Here is a 13305-nt window from a genome sequence, read left to right as displayed (position 1 = left end):
GTTGAACGTGAAGAAATTATTTGCAAAAATCTGTACAGGAGTGACGAGAAAGTTTCGAGCACATCAGGCGAAATTTCATCTGTGGAGACTGGAATGCAAATTGTGCCGACGATCAAAGGTGATCAAGCGCACTCGAACAGGCCCGAATTACCAAAGGAAACGCCAGGACTTTCAGTGAATGCAAATTCAACCCCCTCTTTGAATTTCGAGGAAATAGAAAAAGCTACTTCAACATCGGGAACAATTTCTACCTATTCTACGTCAGCCGGAGGTCAACCCGTCGTAAGAGAAGCAAAGTCAGAGTTTTTAACGGTAGAAATCGAGCCCCTTCAATCAATAGCAGAAAAAAATTACGTTTCTCTTGACATTGAAGCATCGCTGTTTGTTAGCGATATAGATAATTCACTTCTGCCTAGGAAAGAACTGATATTATCTGCGAATTCAGAAAAATCTTCGAATTCAACTAAAACAGGGTCATCTTCAGTAGATGAGTACTTAACAAAACCTAATTCCGAACATGAAAATGAAGCTGAAAATGCGAGTAATGAAAACGAAGAGGGCGAAGGTTTTTCTGCCAATAAAATCTCAATTGATGCGTCATGCATTGCCAAAAAAGTATCAAGTCCTGATGAAGTGGTTGAAAAGACTGCTGAACTTCTCATAGATACTCGAAGTGAAGTGTCAAACACTGCGCATCAGAGGAGAGGAAGCCCAGAGTCATCAAATTTGTGTAACGAAACCACCTGTATGAATGATGCTCAGAGTGAAGAGTGTGAGGAATTCGTTCGCGAGAGACTTTGCAGGTGGAACTCAATCAAAGACTTCATGAGTGATGTTGCTTTCGATGATTTAAGAAAAAGTTTAGAAAAAGAATTCGTTACAAATTCGTCAGAAAGTGACGAAGATTTGAGTGACTACGGCAGTGATGACGAAAGAGCAAGAATGACCTCATCTGGAAGCGACGACAGCGGCGACACAGATGAAGAGGACGTTCTTCAAGAAGATAATGTCAAACCCAAAATTGAGAAGCCCTCAAAACAGGTGCGCTTATCATTGCGAAATATTCCTGAAGATTCAACAGAAAATGAAGCTCCCAACGATGAAAACGTTAGAAATTGCAATACATTTACTGGCGAAGGGATAGAGTGTATCAGTGCCACAACTCCAACAATGAATTATACAAGGATTCTGCACCTCGTTAGTAAGAGTAATTATGAATACTTGAGAAGATATGTCACTGTTGTAAACAACCGTGATAATTTTCAAGGCCTATTTTCGTTCAATGATGTTGGAATACACAAAAGAGAAATTTTCCGAGACCTCGTGAGTGATTCTATCCCAGCCAAATTGAAAGTCGTCGGCAACGACCAACTTGACAACAGAGTAGTCAAGAAGCCAACTATGTTGTGAGTTCACTTCCAATGCTAGCAATTAGATATCTGTGCACTTATTTTATTATGATTCCTTTGTAGTTTTAATAGAATCAATTATTACAATTTACGATATTTTAAACCTTTTTTAAATCGTTCTCATGAAATGAGAAATGTTTTCGTGCGATTTTGAATTATGTTATGTGAAGCTGATTGTACCCGCAACGAAAATTGAGTAATAGTTCAACTCCTTCAAAGTTCTCAAACATTCAGCGAGGCTTTAATCCACAAAAGGCGTCACCGAGGACTGTCTTTGTTTCCATGTCGAACACGTGCCTTTGAGCATGCGAACTAAGTCTCCAGTCGCAGTGTGGCTTCAGTCGTACGGCTTCTCCAGCGGCCAGTTGACATTTCGAGCTCATAGCAACGGGAGTGCATCATATTATCTGTTTGGTTTCACTTAGTTTTCAGTAGAGCTGTTTGGTAAATAATTGCAAACATAAAATAAAGCGAGTTAATGTAATAATTTTACATGCTTTTGGAAACGTTCTTAAAGCAAGTGATGTGCGAACATCTCATTTTTACTTGATATCAATCGAACTCAAGCGATGGATGGGCATCAAAAGTCGTCTTCGCCATTACATTTGAGTAATGCAAGCTGTGAATTTTCTACTTCACAAGTCTCTTTATCACACGGAACGATCAGTAAAAATCGAAACATCAGGAATAAGCTCATCGAAAAGTCATTGAGAGAAAGTGATCCAATGGATAAAAATGAAGCAACTTCTTCCCAAAGCGTGAACGAGTTGACGTCAACGCGTCAACAAGAAACAGAATCTGATGGAATAATTTCTTATGGGCAGGGGCTTTTTAATTCAACAAGATTTTCCTTACCAGAAAACCCCATCAATCGACTCGAAAAAGCAAGTTCAAAATCAAACGAGATCAAGGTGACATCTTTAGACCTAAGGAAGTGTGGGCAACAGTTGTCAGCTGCTGGACGCGAGGACCAAGCCAATGACCCCAGCGAGCTTGTGTGTACGCACTCCAGCAAGGAGCTCATCGAGACCGCCAGCAGGAATAACCTTGTCCCTCGAACCTTCGTCCGCCGTCAACCGAGCATCACGATACCTAAGGGCACCGTCTGGCAGGGGACATCGCTGTGGAAGCGTAGAGAGATGAACGCTTCAGACCCGGTTTTAGATGAGAAAGCTTCAGCGCCGGATCTACAGATTCGGGTGAATTTGAAGAAGCCAGGCGATGACAATTCTATGGTCAAAGCATTGGCTCCTATTTCTGTTTCAGACGCCGAAGATGCGCCCACACGAAATGCTTATTACCAGGAAGAGTTGCGACAGTTTAATAATGAAGCCCTCGATGAAACTTCAACTTCTCGCCAAAATAAAATGGCTGATGCTAGGTACGAACCGAGAAAGCTAGAGCAAAATCCTACCAAGACGCTGGTCAACGAGAAAAAAGTATACTGGGATAATTTTCTTAGCAAAGAGATACATCCAGAAAATTACGCAGATAACGTTGAAATAAGAGCACCTTGCGTTTTCGGCAAGCATCAATATGAAGAAGTTGATGACTCGCGCTGGTATGAGGAGCCGAGTTTACCTAAAGTAAGAAGAAATATCAGTATTTCAATTAAATCCGGGACTGTCAGGCACCTCATCAATGTTTACAGAAGTACCGGTAACGGAACTTCGTCGGATAATTTGAAATCGTCCAACCGAGGCATTCAATTAAGAGATAAGAAGAAACACGAGAAAAGTTCAGGCAAAATCGGCAAGCCAGCAAAGCGCCAATTAAGCGTAGCAATAAAATCCGGAATCGTCCGCGAAACATCAAAACAATATGAAAAGGGATCGAATGCTACGCGGAGGAACGCTGCTTTGCCTGTTGCCAATCATTCACCTGAACTTGCCGAGTCATTGTATTCCATTAAAGAAGTTTACGCAGTTGTCGATCCGATGATTGCATATCATTGCACACAAAATCGCCGTGTTAATCTGAGCAACAGTGATGAAAATGACGGTATAACAAGAGGTACGGTGTCAAAAAATTGCAGGGAGTTTGAGTCTGCTTTCAACCTAGCAGATGAAGCGATGAAATACAATCCACGGAGCACTAAAACTAATGCTTACTATTCAGATACAACAGAAGATGATCTCGCATTTTTATCTTTCAAAGACCGACTTGGAAAATATGAAGACCAGAATCTCAAAAAATCCTGGACAAATGAGAACAGACTTCATCATCCAAAAACAAAATCAAGTGTTTACGTGATCCATGACACAATCGATGGACAAGTGATTTTGCAGAATCCATCCGAGTTTCAGACGAGTTCGGATTCATATCTGGGACAAGCGTCTCAAATCAACTCATCCAGTGCCGGTGAGCAGGAACTGATCTTTTAATTGACTAGCACGATTATTTGTCAACTTTTTTCTTTGATAGCAAGAGGTCTTTGATATATATGTCTAAATATCGCGTAAAATTCGAACATTCATATGGAAATTATTTCTAAACTGTTTTCACCTCTCTTTTTAATTTTCAACTTTTTATTCAGACGGCCAATGCATCGGAAAACCTCACAACTTCGAAAGATTCGACAGAGAGCAAAACTCCCTTACAGACAAAGGCAAGACGGCAAAAAAATTTGATCCATTAGAGGAGGATAAAAGATTGGACCGGAATTATAACCGGTCCATCAAAGAAAGTTTGCAGTCTGTAGCCGTTACTACTGTAGGTTCAACTTCTCTGCCTCCATTTACTGGTTCAAAATATGACGAAGAAGATAGGACTTCAATGGAAACGGAAGAGGTATGAATTGAATGATGAGAACATTAAGACTCAAATGGTTTTCATTATCAGCTACTTTATTTTTGTTTGTAAACGCTTTCATAAAAGTTTTCCATTTGCAGGTTACTAAAATAACATCATGTGCGTCAAGCGAGGCCGTCACTTGGGATACCATAGCATGCAAAAGCAGCTCACGCGAGTGTACGACAAATGCAGAATCTAAGGAAGACTGCAGGAAATACTCCAGCTCTTTCCATCCTGCATCAACCATTGAAAAGAGTGCCTCGAGGAACGATTCTATACAATTGAATTTCAAAGAGACCTTTCAAACTGAAGAGCCAATTTCGCTCACAATTTTTAATGATTCTCGGTATAAATTGAACTTAACAGAAGATACTAACACTTATATTATGAATGAAGATAACTTTGGAAATTGTAAAGCTGGAGACAACTGCCCAAAGACCGAGCAGAATTCAGCAGAGATAGCTCCGATGTTGGAGAAAATCGCTATCTATGATATTTATTCAAAAGATAGTGACATGTTTAATAGCAACACAAGTCCTCAAAACGAATCAAAATATGATCTAAATTCGACCGAAATCATCCCAGATGACCGTAGTGATATCCGCAACGATTCCATTGTGTTCGGCCTCAACGACTCTTCTAGTATGCCAAACAATTCTCCATTGAAGATAAACCACATAGATGGGCAAATTAAAAAAAGTTCTTCGGATATCAAAGTCGAATCTTTGGAGACCAAAGATGGCTCTTTGAAAACCATAAATCGAAAATGGAGGGTGAGAGAAGATTCTTTAGAAGCTTCCGATAATACTTCAGATGTATTTACTTCATCACTTGTCAAAGCTGACTATGGAAAAACAAATGATTCTATGGCGCCCAACGTCGCTACCGATGTTCGAGAAGAGAATTCCACGTCAAACGAACTCAGTGGCGGTGCAGAAAGTGCAGGCACTCTCGACACAGGTGCGCCTAATGAGGAAAATATTATAAAACTAAACGAGGAAGCTGAAGCATTTCCCCTCGAATGGGATTCCTGCCAAGCTAACAAGGTGAGGGCTTACGGTGGAGGGCTCATGCGTGGCGTTGTGGGAGAGGAGAACGTTTTCGAGCTGGACACTTCACAAGCTGAGTATGGAGAGGTAATTCTGTCGGGTTTACAGTAGTTTGGTACGTGTTATTGAAATTCTGGCTGTCTCACTCCGTAAAATATCCATCCTATAAAATACATGCTTGGAAATTTATATTCATTTAATTTTATACAAAATGAAACCGACTTTCTGAACTGAAGTTTGTAAGTTTCGCAGCTCGGTGTTCATGTCGTCGGGCCACATCAAGATGCCGTCACCAGCACTGCCATCTTCGCGACAGACGAAACTGCTGATACATTGCAGGTCTGACATACCATTCTGCTCTCACGCCTAAACTCATTTAATAAGTGTATTCTTCACGACATAGTTCATAGATCCGACATACCAATCTGCTCACAAGCCTAAACTTGGTTGACGGGTGTATTGTATTCTTTACTATATGAATTCATAGCCTCATAGGTCTGACATACCATTCTGCTCACATGCTTAGGCGTGGTTAATGTTTGTATCCTTTATGCGAGTTCACATCAGAGGTTGGTGTATTTTTGCTCCTAAAGTTCGAGTGCCAATAAAATGAATTCCAGTCGAGTCATTAGATCAAGTAGAAAATTCGAATACAATTTTCATCTTATTACACCTGCAAAGGGGCCAAGTCTAAAGTTAACTACACTCGCGCGAACTTCGTCAGTATTGCTAGCCAAATTATCACTAATAATTTCAGCGATAGCTTAATACGATCCTATTTCACCTGTGTACCTGTCACCGGACAGGTGCGCTACACGGTCTCTGTGGCAGGACTCTACACTATCCACCTGACCTGGGACGAGCGCAACATCTCTGGGTCGCCGTACCTCGCGACGGTGCGCGAGCGTGACTGGACTGCGCAGTCTTCCTAATGAACGAACTTTGTTGTAATTCAATGATCTCTGAGGTTGTGTAGTATCCATTAATGACGCAAAAACATGGGAAATTTGCTGCTGCAAACAAGCTACGTAATGGTGACAACTTTTTAGGCACATAGGTGAAGACTTTATTGAAACAACTGAACACAATTCTTAATTGTATGAACTTCTTCGTTATTATTAATTGCGACTGAATAGTGAGATTTTTAGAGAGAACGAAGTGTGGTTGGCAATTAGCTGTATTTAAAGTAGCTCACAAGTCTTTGCTCATTGTTAACCTGGGATTAGTTAGTTTGAGCCTTTGAGGCACAGACAGAGCCATGAATTCTCATTGAATGATACTGTAAAAATTTCAAACTATAGTTCATTAATTTAAAATTGAATTCTGGACATAGGAAGTTACCTAGCATTATTAGCGCATTTTTTCTTATGTATCTGCGCTACTCATGTTTGAGTAGATAAATAAATCTTAAATAGTATCGTTGGCTCTTTTAACCATCGTAGTGGCAATAAAATTGAATAATACATTAAGACATAGCCGAAATTATTATGACCTTGTTGAATAAACATCTAGGAAAAAGAAAGACAATCTAGTCCGGGTGACTATTCTATTGGTATTATCTGTACAACTTGACTTAGAAGGTCGCTATTTACACAACCATCGAACCTGAACGACTGACAAATTTGGTGAGGATAACCTTTATTGACGTGTTCCTGTAACGGTGCATGAATCTACTTCAATGTGACCATGACGTCAGCTGTAGCCTGGAAGACCAACAACCGACTTGGCACATGAAGAACAGAAGAAGATGTACATATGCAGATCCGATTTTCATGCCGATGTCGTAAGGCAAAGAACTGCTTGTTTTTCTCCAGTTTCTTGAATTCAGACATACTAGTGTTCGTAAGAGAGCTGTGGTAAAGTATTACATACACTACAATCTTCTGTCATCTTGAATACCACCCATGAGAGTGTTGACTGCAGAAAACGATACGACGCCCAGCCATGGAACAACTCTTGAGGCAGCAGTGCACGTGGTTGCTTGCTTTTCTGTCGAGCAGTCGAGTCGATCATCTGAGAGTGTTGGAAGATTCGAGACATGCAAACTGTAGAAGAAAATACGCGTGCGAGTGACCTAGTTTTATATCCACCTTTTGTGGACGGGACGAGGACCCAGAAATATTTATTTATATTATTAAGGTTACCTGAAATTAATCACGAACGAACAGATATACCGTAGCAAATCATTAGAAAACTGTTGCACAGAAAACGAGGACATGTGGACATTCATACTAACATTGAATGAAACGGTAAATCGTAATACTGTAAGGAAATTGCTTTAGAAACCTTGTCCTGACTACCATTCGACGACGGCACATATTATTGCATGGATGTAACGATACTAAGTCTAAGAACCACCATTCAATAACAGGAGCAAATTAAACGTCGATAATGCATGCAATAATGCGGTGAAATATTCCAGCTTCTTAATTATGTGCTGTGGTCGGATCGTTTTTCAATCTCAATTTCCAAATTATTGAAAAAAAATTAAGAAACGAAACTTTCAGATCACATGTTACGCGTTCGGAATAAATAAATCCGTCGCTGTAATGCACAGCCGCAGATACAGTCTATATTGCAAGGGAGATTTCAAATATAACTAATGGAATTCTGTAAACCTTAAAGTATACGCATAACTGAAAAATTCATCACAATTACATATAGTAATGATATTATTTCGGCAAAATACCGGTGATAAATTACCTGTTCAGTATAACAAAATTCAAGTGAATAAAACGTTAAGTGAATTATAGGAGACAGCGAGGTTGTTGCGCCTTCACACACAAAAAAACGAACATCGATGTGGCAACAATCTTGCAACACATCGAATTAGATGTGGCAAGTGAGAATTTGTGATCAGAAAATATAAGAACCTTCTGTCCAATTTAAAAAAAATGGAACTGTACATGGATAATACTGCAAGTTTTATTTCGAATACACGTTCCCGAAATTGTTATGGTCATCGCAATAATCAGTGATGTAACATCAAGATTTCCGTGGTTTCCCACACCTTTAATTCACTTTATTAGAGCAGGAACGTTTGTCCACGTGACTAGCTCATATTAGTAGGGTCATAATGACACTGGTCGACGGTCCGCCGACATTACATTTCAAATCGTTCAATGTATCTGTCCTAAATTCTTTCGCTAAGTTTAGACATGGATAAAATTAAATTTTGAGATAATAAAGCAAACACGGAAATTCCATCAAAACATGAGCTAAAAATAACCATAATAGATTATCAAAGTCTACTGAATGGGGATTAAAATTTGGCAAGTGAATCATAATGAAGAGGTCGTGATTAGGTGTCAACAAATTCACAGTGCTACCGTCCCAGAGACTATTAAACGTTACCTAATCCGCTCCATGCGATCAATTTAAGCCAAAGATCGCATTTAACTTTTTTTTTTCCACGCACGGTTTTAGGTACAAAGATATGGTACCGAGCATTGGACTGAAAGCAGAAGTCCATAACCAACGCAATCAGATGAACAGCAACCTGAAGAGGACGTAGTGTCGGGGGGAAAATGTGATGCACTAGCGACTCATCATCATCGAGCACATCGAAATCCCGTAGTTAGACGAAATCAAGGCTCGCAATATTTAACAAGCATTTGTTAAATATACGAAACAATAGCTGCTAATTGAGAACTAGTCTTAAACTTGGGTCAATATAGAAGGCACTCAAGACAAAATTCAGTCGAGTTCAGAAAGATTCATTACAACGGGAACGTGTCTCCGGCGCCCGAAACAACTTCGAGACGCCGGAACGATGTTCGTAAGCAGTAACATGAGCCGGAATCACAGAAGAAAAAATTAGCAGCAGTGAAGAAAGTTAAAGAGCTACCGTCCAACAAGCCCTACAATAGATACTCAAAGAATGGATACAACTTGATTATCAGTTACTCTTCACAGTTTCGTACTTTGCAACGTATCATGTGCTCCAGAACAAGTGACGGAACAAATTTTCCCCCAATGGCCATGAAGGGTTACTTGGTAAGCCCCATGGCCTGCTTTGCTTCTGTACCTAATAAATCATATTCCTTTTTGATAAGATAGTGCAGTGAGTAATTATGTCAAACATCTTTATGGCGATATTTATTATCATCATCATTGCTATTTGCTTGTAATTCGCAAAAAACGAGACAATAACTGAATGAAGAAAACATTTCACCCTTGAAGAACAAAGGAAAGATCAAGCGTGGTTAGGTGTCAGGCTAACGTCATCGCCATGTGTGCCGCCACACTCTTCTCTTGCCAGCTTTCAATAAAAGCAATCTATACATATAAGGAACAAAACTGAGACTCACCTTTTCAGTAAGATCTAAACAGGCAACAGCTTTAATTATTATGTGGTATTTAACCCACAAACCCCATAATAATTCAAATCGCTCTACTGACCAGCATTAAATAATTTCATTGACGAGCGGCGAGTTATGAGCAGTAGCTGCTGAGTGGCGTCTCGTGTGTTGACGGTAGATGAAGTACCTATGCCAGAAGCCAGATCAGTGGCTTCAAACTAGGTTACTAGCCTAGTCTGGGTACTAGATAATAATAATGATCCCATCCTTCCACATAAAATAAAGGCAGAGGTTAACGGCAACTCGAGTGCAGAACATGCAAGGAAAAGATACTTCTTGATCCCAATAGCCTTAATTTTAACTAACGGCTAAAGCTTATAAGGACTCGTAACACGAAGCACAACCCTTACGGCCAAACACACATTAAGAACTGAGATATGAGGACGATTCAAAGAAGTGCTACCACGCGTCCAAGAAACACCGTTCCTCAAAGAGTGGCCAGACACCTCTTCGTACAAGACATTTGATCACTATACCAATTTATCGTTGGGACATTTCATTATTGTATCAATTCACCATAAAATTTCATCAATGCATGAAGTGCATTTTGCAAACATAAGTAGATGCAGGTTAGGTTAGGTTAAATTGATAAATGATGAAATGTCCCAAACATGAAATGAGTTAATCATAAAATGTCTCGTATGATGAGATGCCATGAAGCCCACTCGAAGACGTACAAGAAGGCAACGATGAGCCAACTGTGCTGAAATTTCACACAGACCCTTAGGAAACGAGCCACTCAAGTGTAAAAGAGAACGAACTTCGAACTGAGAATTTTTTTTTGGAAATACTCGGAGTTTACTCGACATGTAGTCATCACAGGTAAAATTCATATTCTGCGTACTTTCATTGGAGATATTTTGCATATGTATTGCTCTAGGTTTATCGTAAGGCTATTACATAGAATATTTGTCGCAGCATCCGGGAAATCTGCACAATTAGTCCTAGATGAAATAACACGACAAAATTGTATAATTAAAAAGTCGAATAGTGACGTCACATTTGAAATTGGTTTTTCGGTCTTTTTGTGATGTAGTGGAATAGTTTTACGCTTCCAATTTAGAAGTACATTAATTATGTTTAGTTAACCCTCATCACTTTGAATATCCAAAAAGCACGTTGACAAATGAAGGAAGAAACACTAAACCATAGCCTGAAAAATGTCAACTCGTTCGTAGCTTTCGTAGAAAACGCATGGCTCAAGCATCACAATATGTCATGAACAACGCGAGTCTATTCGTCCACAGCGCGTTACTTCATCGCCTAATGAGGTTTAACTATCTCCCAGTTTAGTCTTTAAATAAGGCGTCATTGTTTCGTGATCCACATAAATTAAGCATGGCATTCGTCATGGAAAACACAATGAAAAAATTGTCGAACAATTGTACTGGACTCGACTCGAGCGGTAAAAGATTGTACGATGTTCAAGCCACGACTCAGGTCGTAAACAATTGTACAAGCCACGACTCAGGTCGTAAACAATTGTACAAGCCACGACTCAGGTCTTAAACAATTGTGCAAGCCTCTACTCGGGTAGTAAACAATTGTGCAAGCCTCTACTCGGGTAGTAAACAATTGTTCAAGCCTCAAATCTTATCGTTTACGCAGTCGCTTAACAAGCAAGGAAATGGAATAAAAAGCCTCTGCAGATTTCCTGGCCAACAAAACATTACTATCAATTCGTGTTAAAACACCAAAATATACATATTAAAATGAGCAAAATTTTGATGCCTCAATCAACAAATCTGAAAGGAAAGTAAAATATGACATACAGTCATACAATAACACAACTACGAAGCATGACAGTTGTTCCCTGAATTCCACGGAGTTAAAGTCATATTTTTCAAAATTTCTGTTGAAGCTCAGATTGTGACTTGAACGCGAAAAAAACTTAAATTCAATAAAACATGGTACTTATTGCAAATAAAGCTACATTCAGTTAGACTTAAAATAAATCAAGGAAGCCTGTACAAACTTTACATGCGACATATGCACAGCTCGTGGAGCATTATTCTCATGACACGGGATGCGATGTAGTAAACCGCTCGCCAATCTCTCAACGCTTTAGAACTAATCAATAGGAAACGAGCAAGTTTTCGTTCATCGTATAGTTTACGACTATCGTAGAATCTTTCAGTATGTTCAAGATACATCGTAACAGATACAAAATTTTAAATAATATATTTTACCCGCTACAAAATAAGTAATCCTTGCACTATATAGTCATGATGTGAATAGCTTTTGGGAGGAAAATAACCGAGAACATGGAAAAGTCTTCAAAAATAAAAAAGACGAGGGATCTAGAGCCACTTAGAAGAGAACGAGCGACACTAACTGTTTCAGCTATCAACGTTAACATAACTGAGTGGAGCTCAAGTCTGCAGTATTGACGCGAAGACGCGAGAACCTCAAGCTAACTAATTAGAATAAAATTTCAACTAAATTAATGGCACTTGAAACAAAAGTCATATATAAACATTAATAAGAATAACTTAAGCCTATTCGTACTCCAACTTCTCAACTTCAGTCGTACTTTCGTGACAACTTGATGGCAGAAATTCACGCTGAGCACATTGTCGTCTACAGGGCGCTCCAGGACACCGCACTTCATGCAAACACCAATCGAGTATCAACGTACACACAAATATAATAAATTCATACGCAGTGGAAAAATAAGCACGGTAAAAATATTCCACTTGATCCAGTGACGAAGTGCACAGCAAACGCAGTAGAATTACACATAGCTAAGCTTATTGACAGAACTATTGCTAGTGAAGGTGTGATCCATAAGAAGGGTTATCAGGGGCAGGAGTTGCAGCAAAGTTCTCTGTAATGCTGCACGCGACACATGTTCATGCGACGGACGATATTGCAGTAGCGGCTGCGGTCCGTGCAATTCTCCCGGTCCTTCGAACTTCCAGGGCCGTCTCCATCTGGCCAAAAGATTTAGTTATTCTTATTAAAAATGAAATAAAATTGTTAAAATTGTTTGTAAAAAGGTAAATAAATTCGCAAGATGAGTATAAAAAAATCAGTGTAGAGGAGCGGCCAATTTCTTCATTAACCATCAACTGAAAAGTATTTGATTTTACTGATAGGTTTGTTGTTTACTGACTGGTGGCATTCAATTGAAATTGACGCAGAATTTCTTTGATGAAATGCACTCTTTTTAATCTTGCCCCAAATTTTTACAGCAAGGGCGGCCACTTCGTGCGGTTGTAAAAACCAGACAAACTAGAAGTGGTGAAAGAGTTTTAAACAAGATTTAGTTAATCCAGCGATGAATTCAATTTCAATTAGTAAAATGCGCCATAAGGCAATAATACAAGAAAGTTAATTGCAAGTGCTTGGGCATGCAAAGTGAAGTATTGTTGATTTATCGGTAGACTTTATATAAATACAGTACTCGAGTCAAAGAAATGTGATCAAGAGAGACTCGAGGAAGAAATCAGGTTAACAGAGTTTGGCGGGGAGAGTTGTTATGTTGATAGAGTGCTGCTGGGGCAATGCCTAAATAGAGTTAACATATAATAAATAACGTGGATACCGATGGCGGTATCCATCATGGCTGGACTGCAAAACCGCTAGTAATTTTTCAACGTAAAAACTCAAAAGCTCTTTTAACATAGTTGCATTCTACTGAAAAAATAGCGACACATCAAATGCGAGGAAGGGTCTCAAAGGCTCAATGGA

General features: G+C 39.4%; 2 protein-coding genes across 2 annotated transcripts in view; one reads left to right on the top strand and one right to left on the bottom strand.

Annotated features, from left to right (window-relative positions):
* The first annotated feature begins 1978 nt into the window (after positions 1 to 1978).
* LOC108674220 lies at positions 1979 to 6658 on the top strand. Its single transcript, XM_018162154.2, has 5 exons — positions 1979 to 3770; positions 3946 to 4199; positions 4301 to 5338; positions 5504 to 5590; positions 6058 to 6658. Exons 1-5 carry the CDS (start codon positions 1979 to 1981, stop codon positions 6181 to 6183), a joined length of 3297 nt encoding a protein of 1098 aa, XP_018017643.2. The 3' UTR covers positions 6184 to 6658.
* A 122-nt stretch (positions 6659 to 6780) lies between these two features.
* Positions 6781 to 13305, bottom strand: part of LOC108674249 — a 68660-nt gene continuing 62135 nt past the window's right edge. The window contains exon 27 of the mRNA XM_047882245.1: positions 6781 to 12545. Within this exon, the coding sequence (XP_047738201.1) occupies positions 12412 to 12545 (134 nt within the window). The 3' untranslated portion in view covers positions 6781 to 12411. The remainder of the gene's footprint in view (positions 12546 to 13305) is intronic.

Source organism: Hyalella azteca, unplaced genomic scaffold, assembly GCF_000764305.2.
Source record: "Hyalella azteca isolate HAZT.00-mixed unplaced genomic scaffold, Hazt_2.0.2 contig10021, whole genome shotgun sequence".
Lineage (NCBI taxonomy): Eukaryota > Metazoa > Arthropoda > Malacostraca > Amphipoda > Hyalellidae > Hyalella > Hyalella azteca.
The sequence above is the reverse complement of the archived record's forward strand: the minus strand, read 5'-3'. Positions and strand labels throughout refer to the sequence as shown.

Bases quoted from the DNA above. Each gene is read 5' to 3' on its own strand.
- LOC108674220 (XM_018162154.2), top strand. From the start codon at position 1,979: ATGGATGGGCATCAAAAGTCGTCTTCGCCATTACATTTGAGTAATGCA. The intron at 3,771-3,945 runs GTGAGCAGGAAC...CTTTTTATTCAG, and splicing joins AATCAACTCATCCAGTGCCG to ACGGCCAATGCATCGGAAAA. The intron at 4,200-4,300 runs GTATGAATTGAA...TTCCATTTGCAG, and splicing joins CTTCAATGGAAACGGAAGAG to GTTACTAAAATAACATCATG.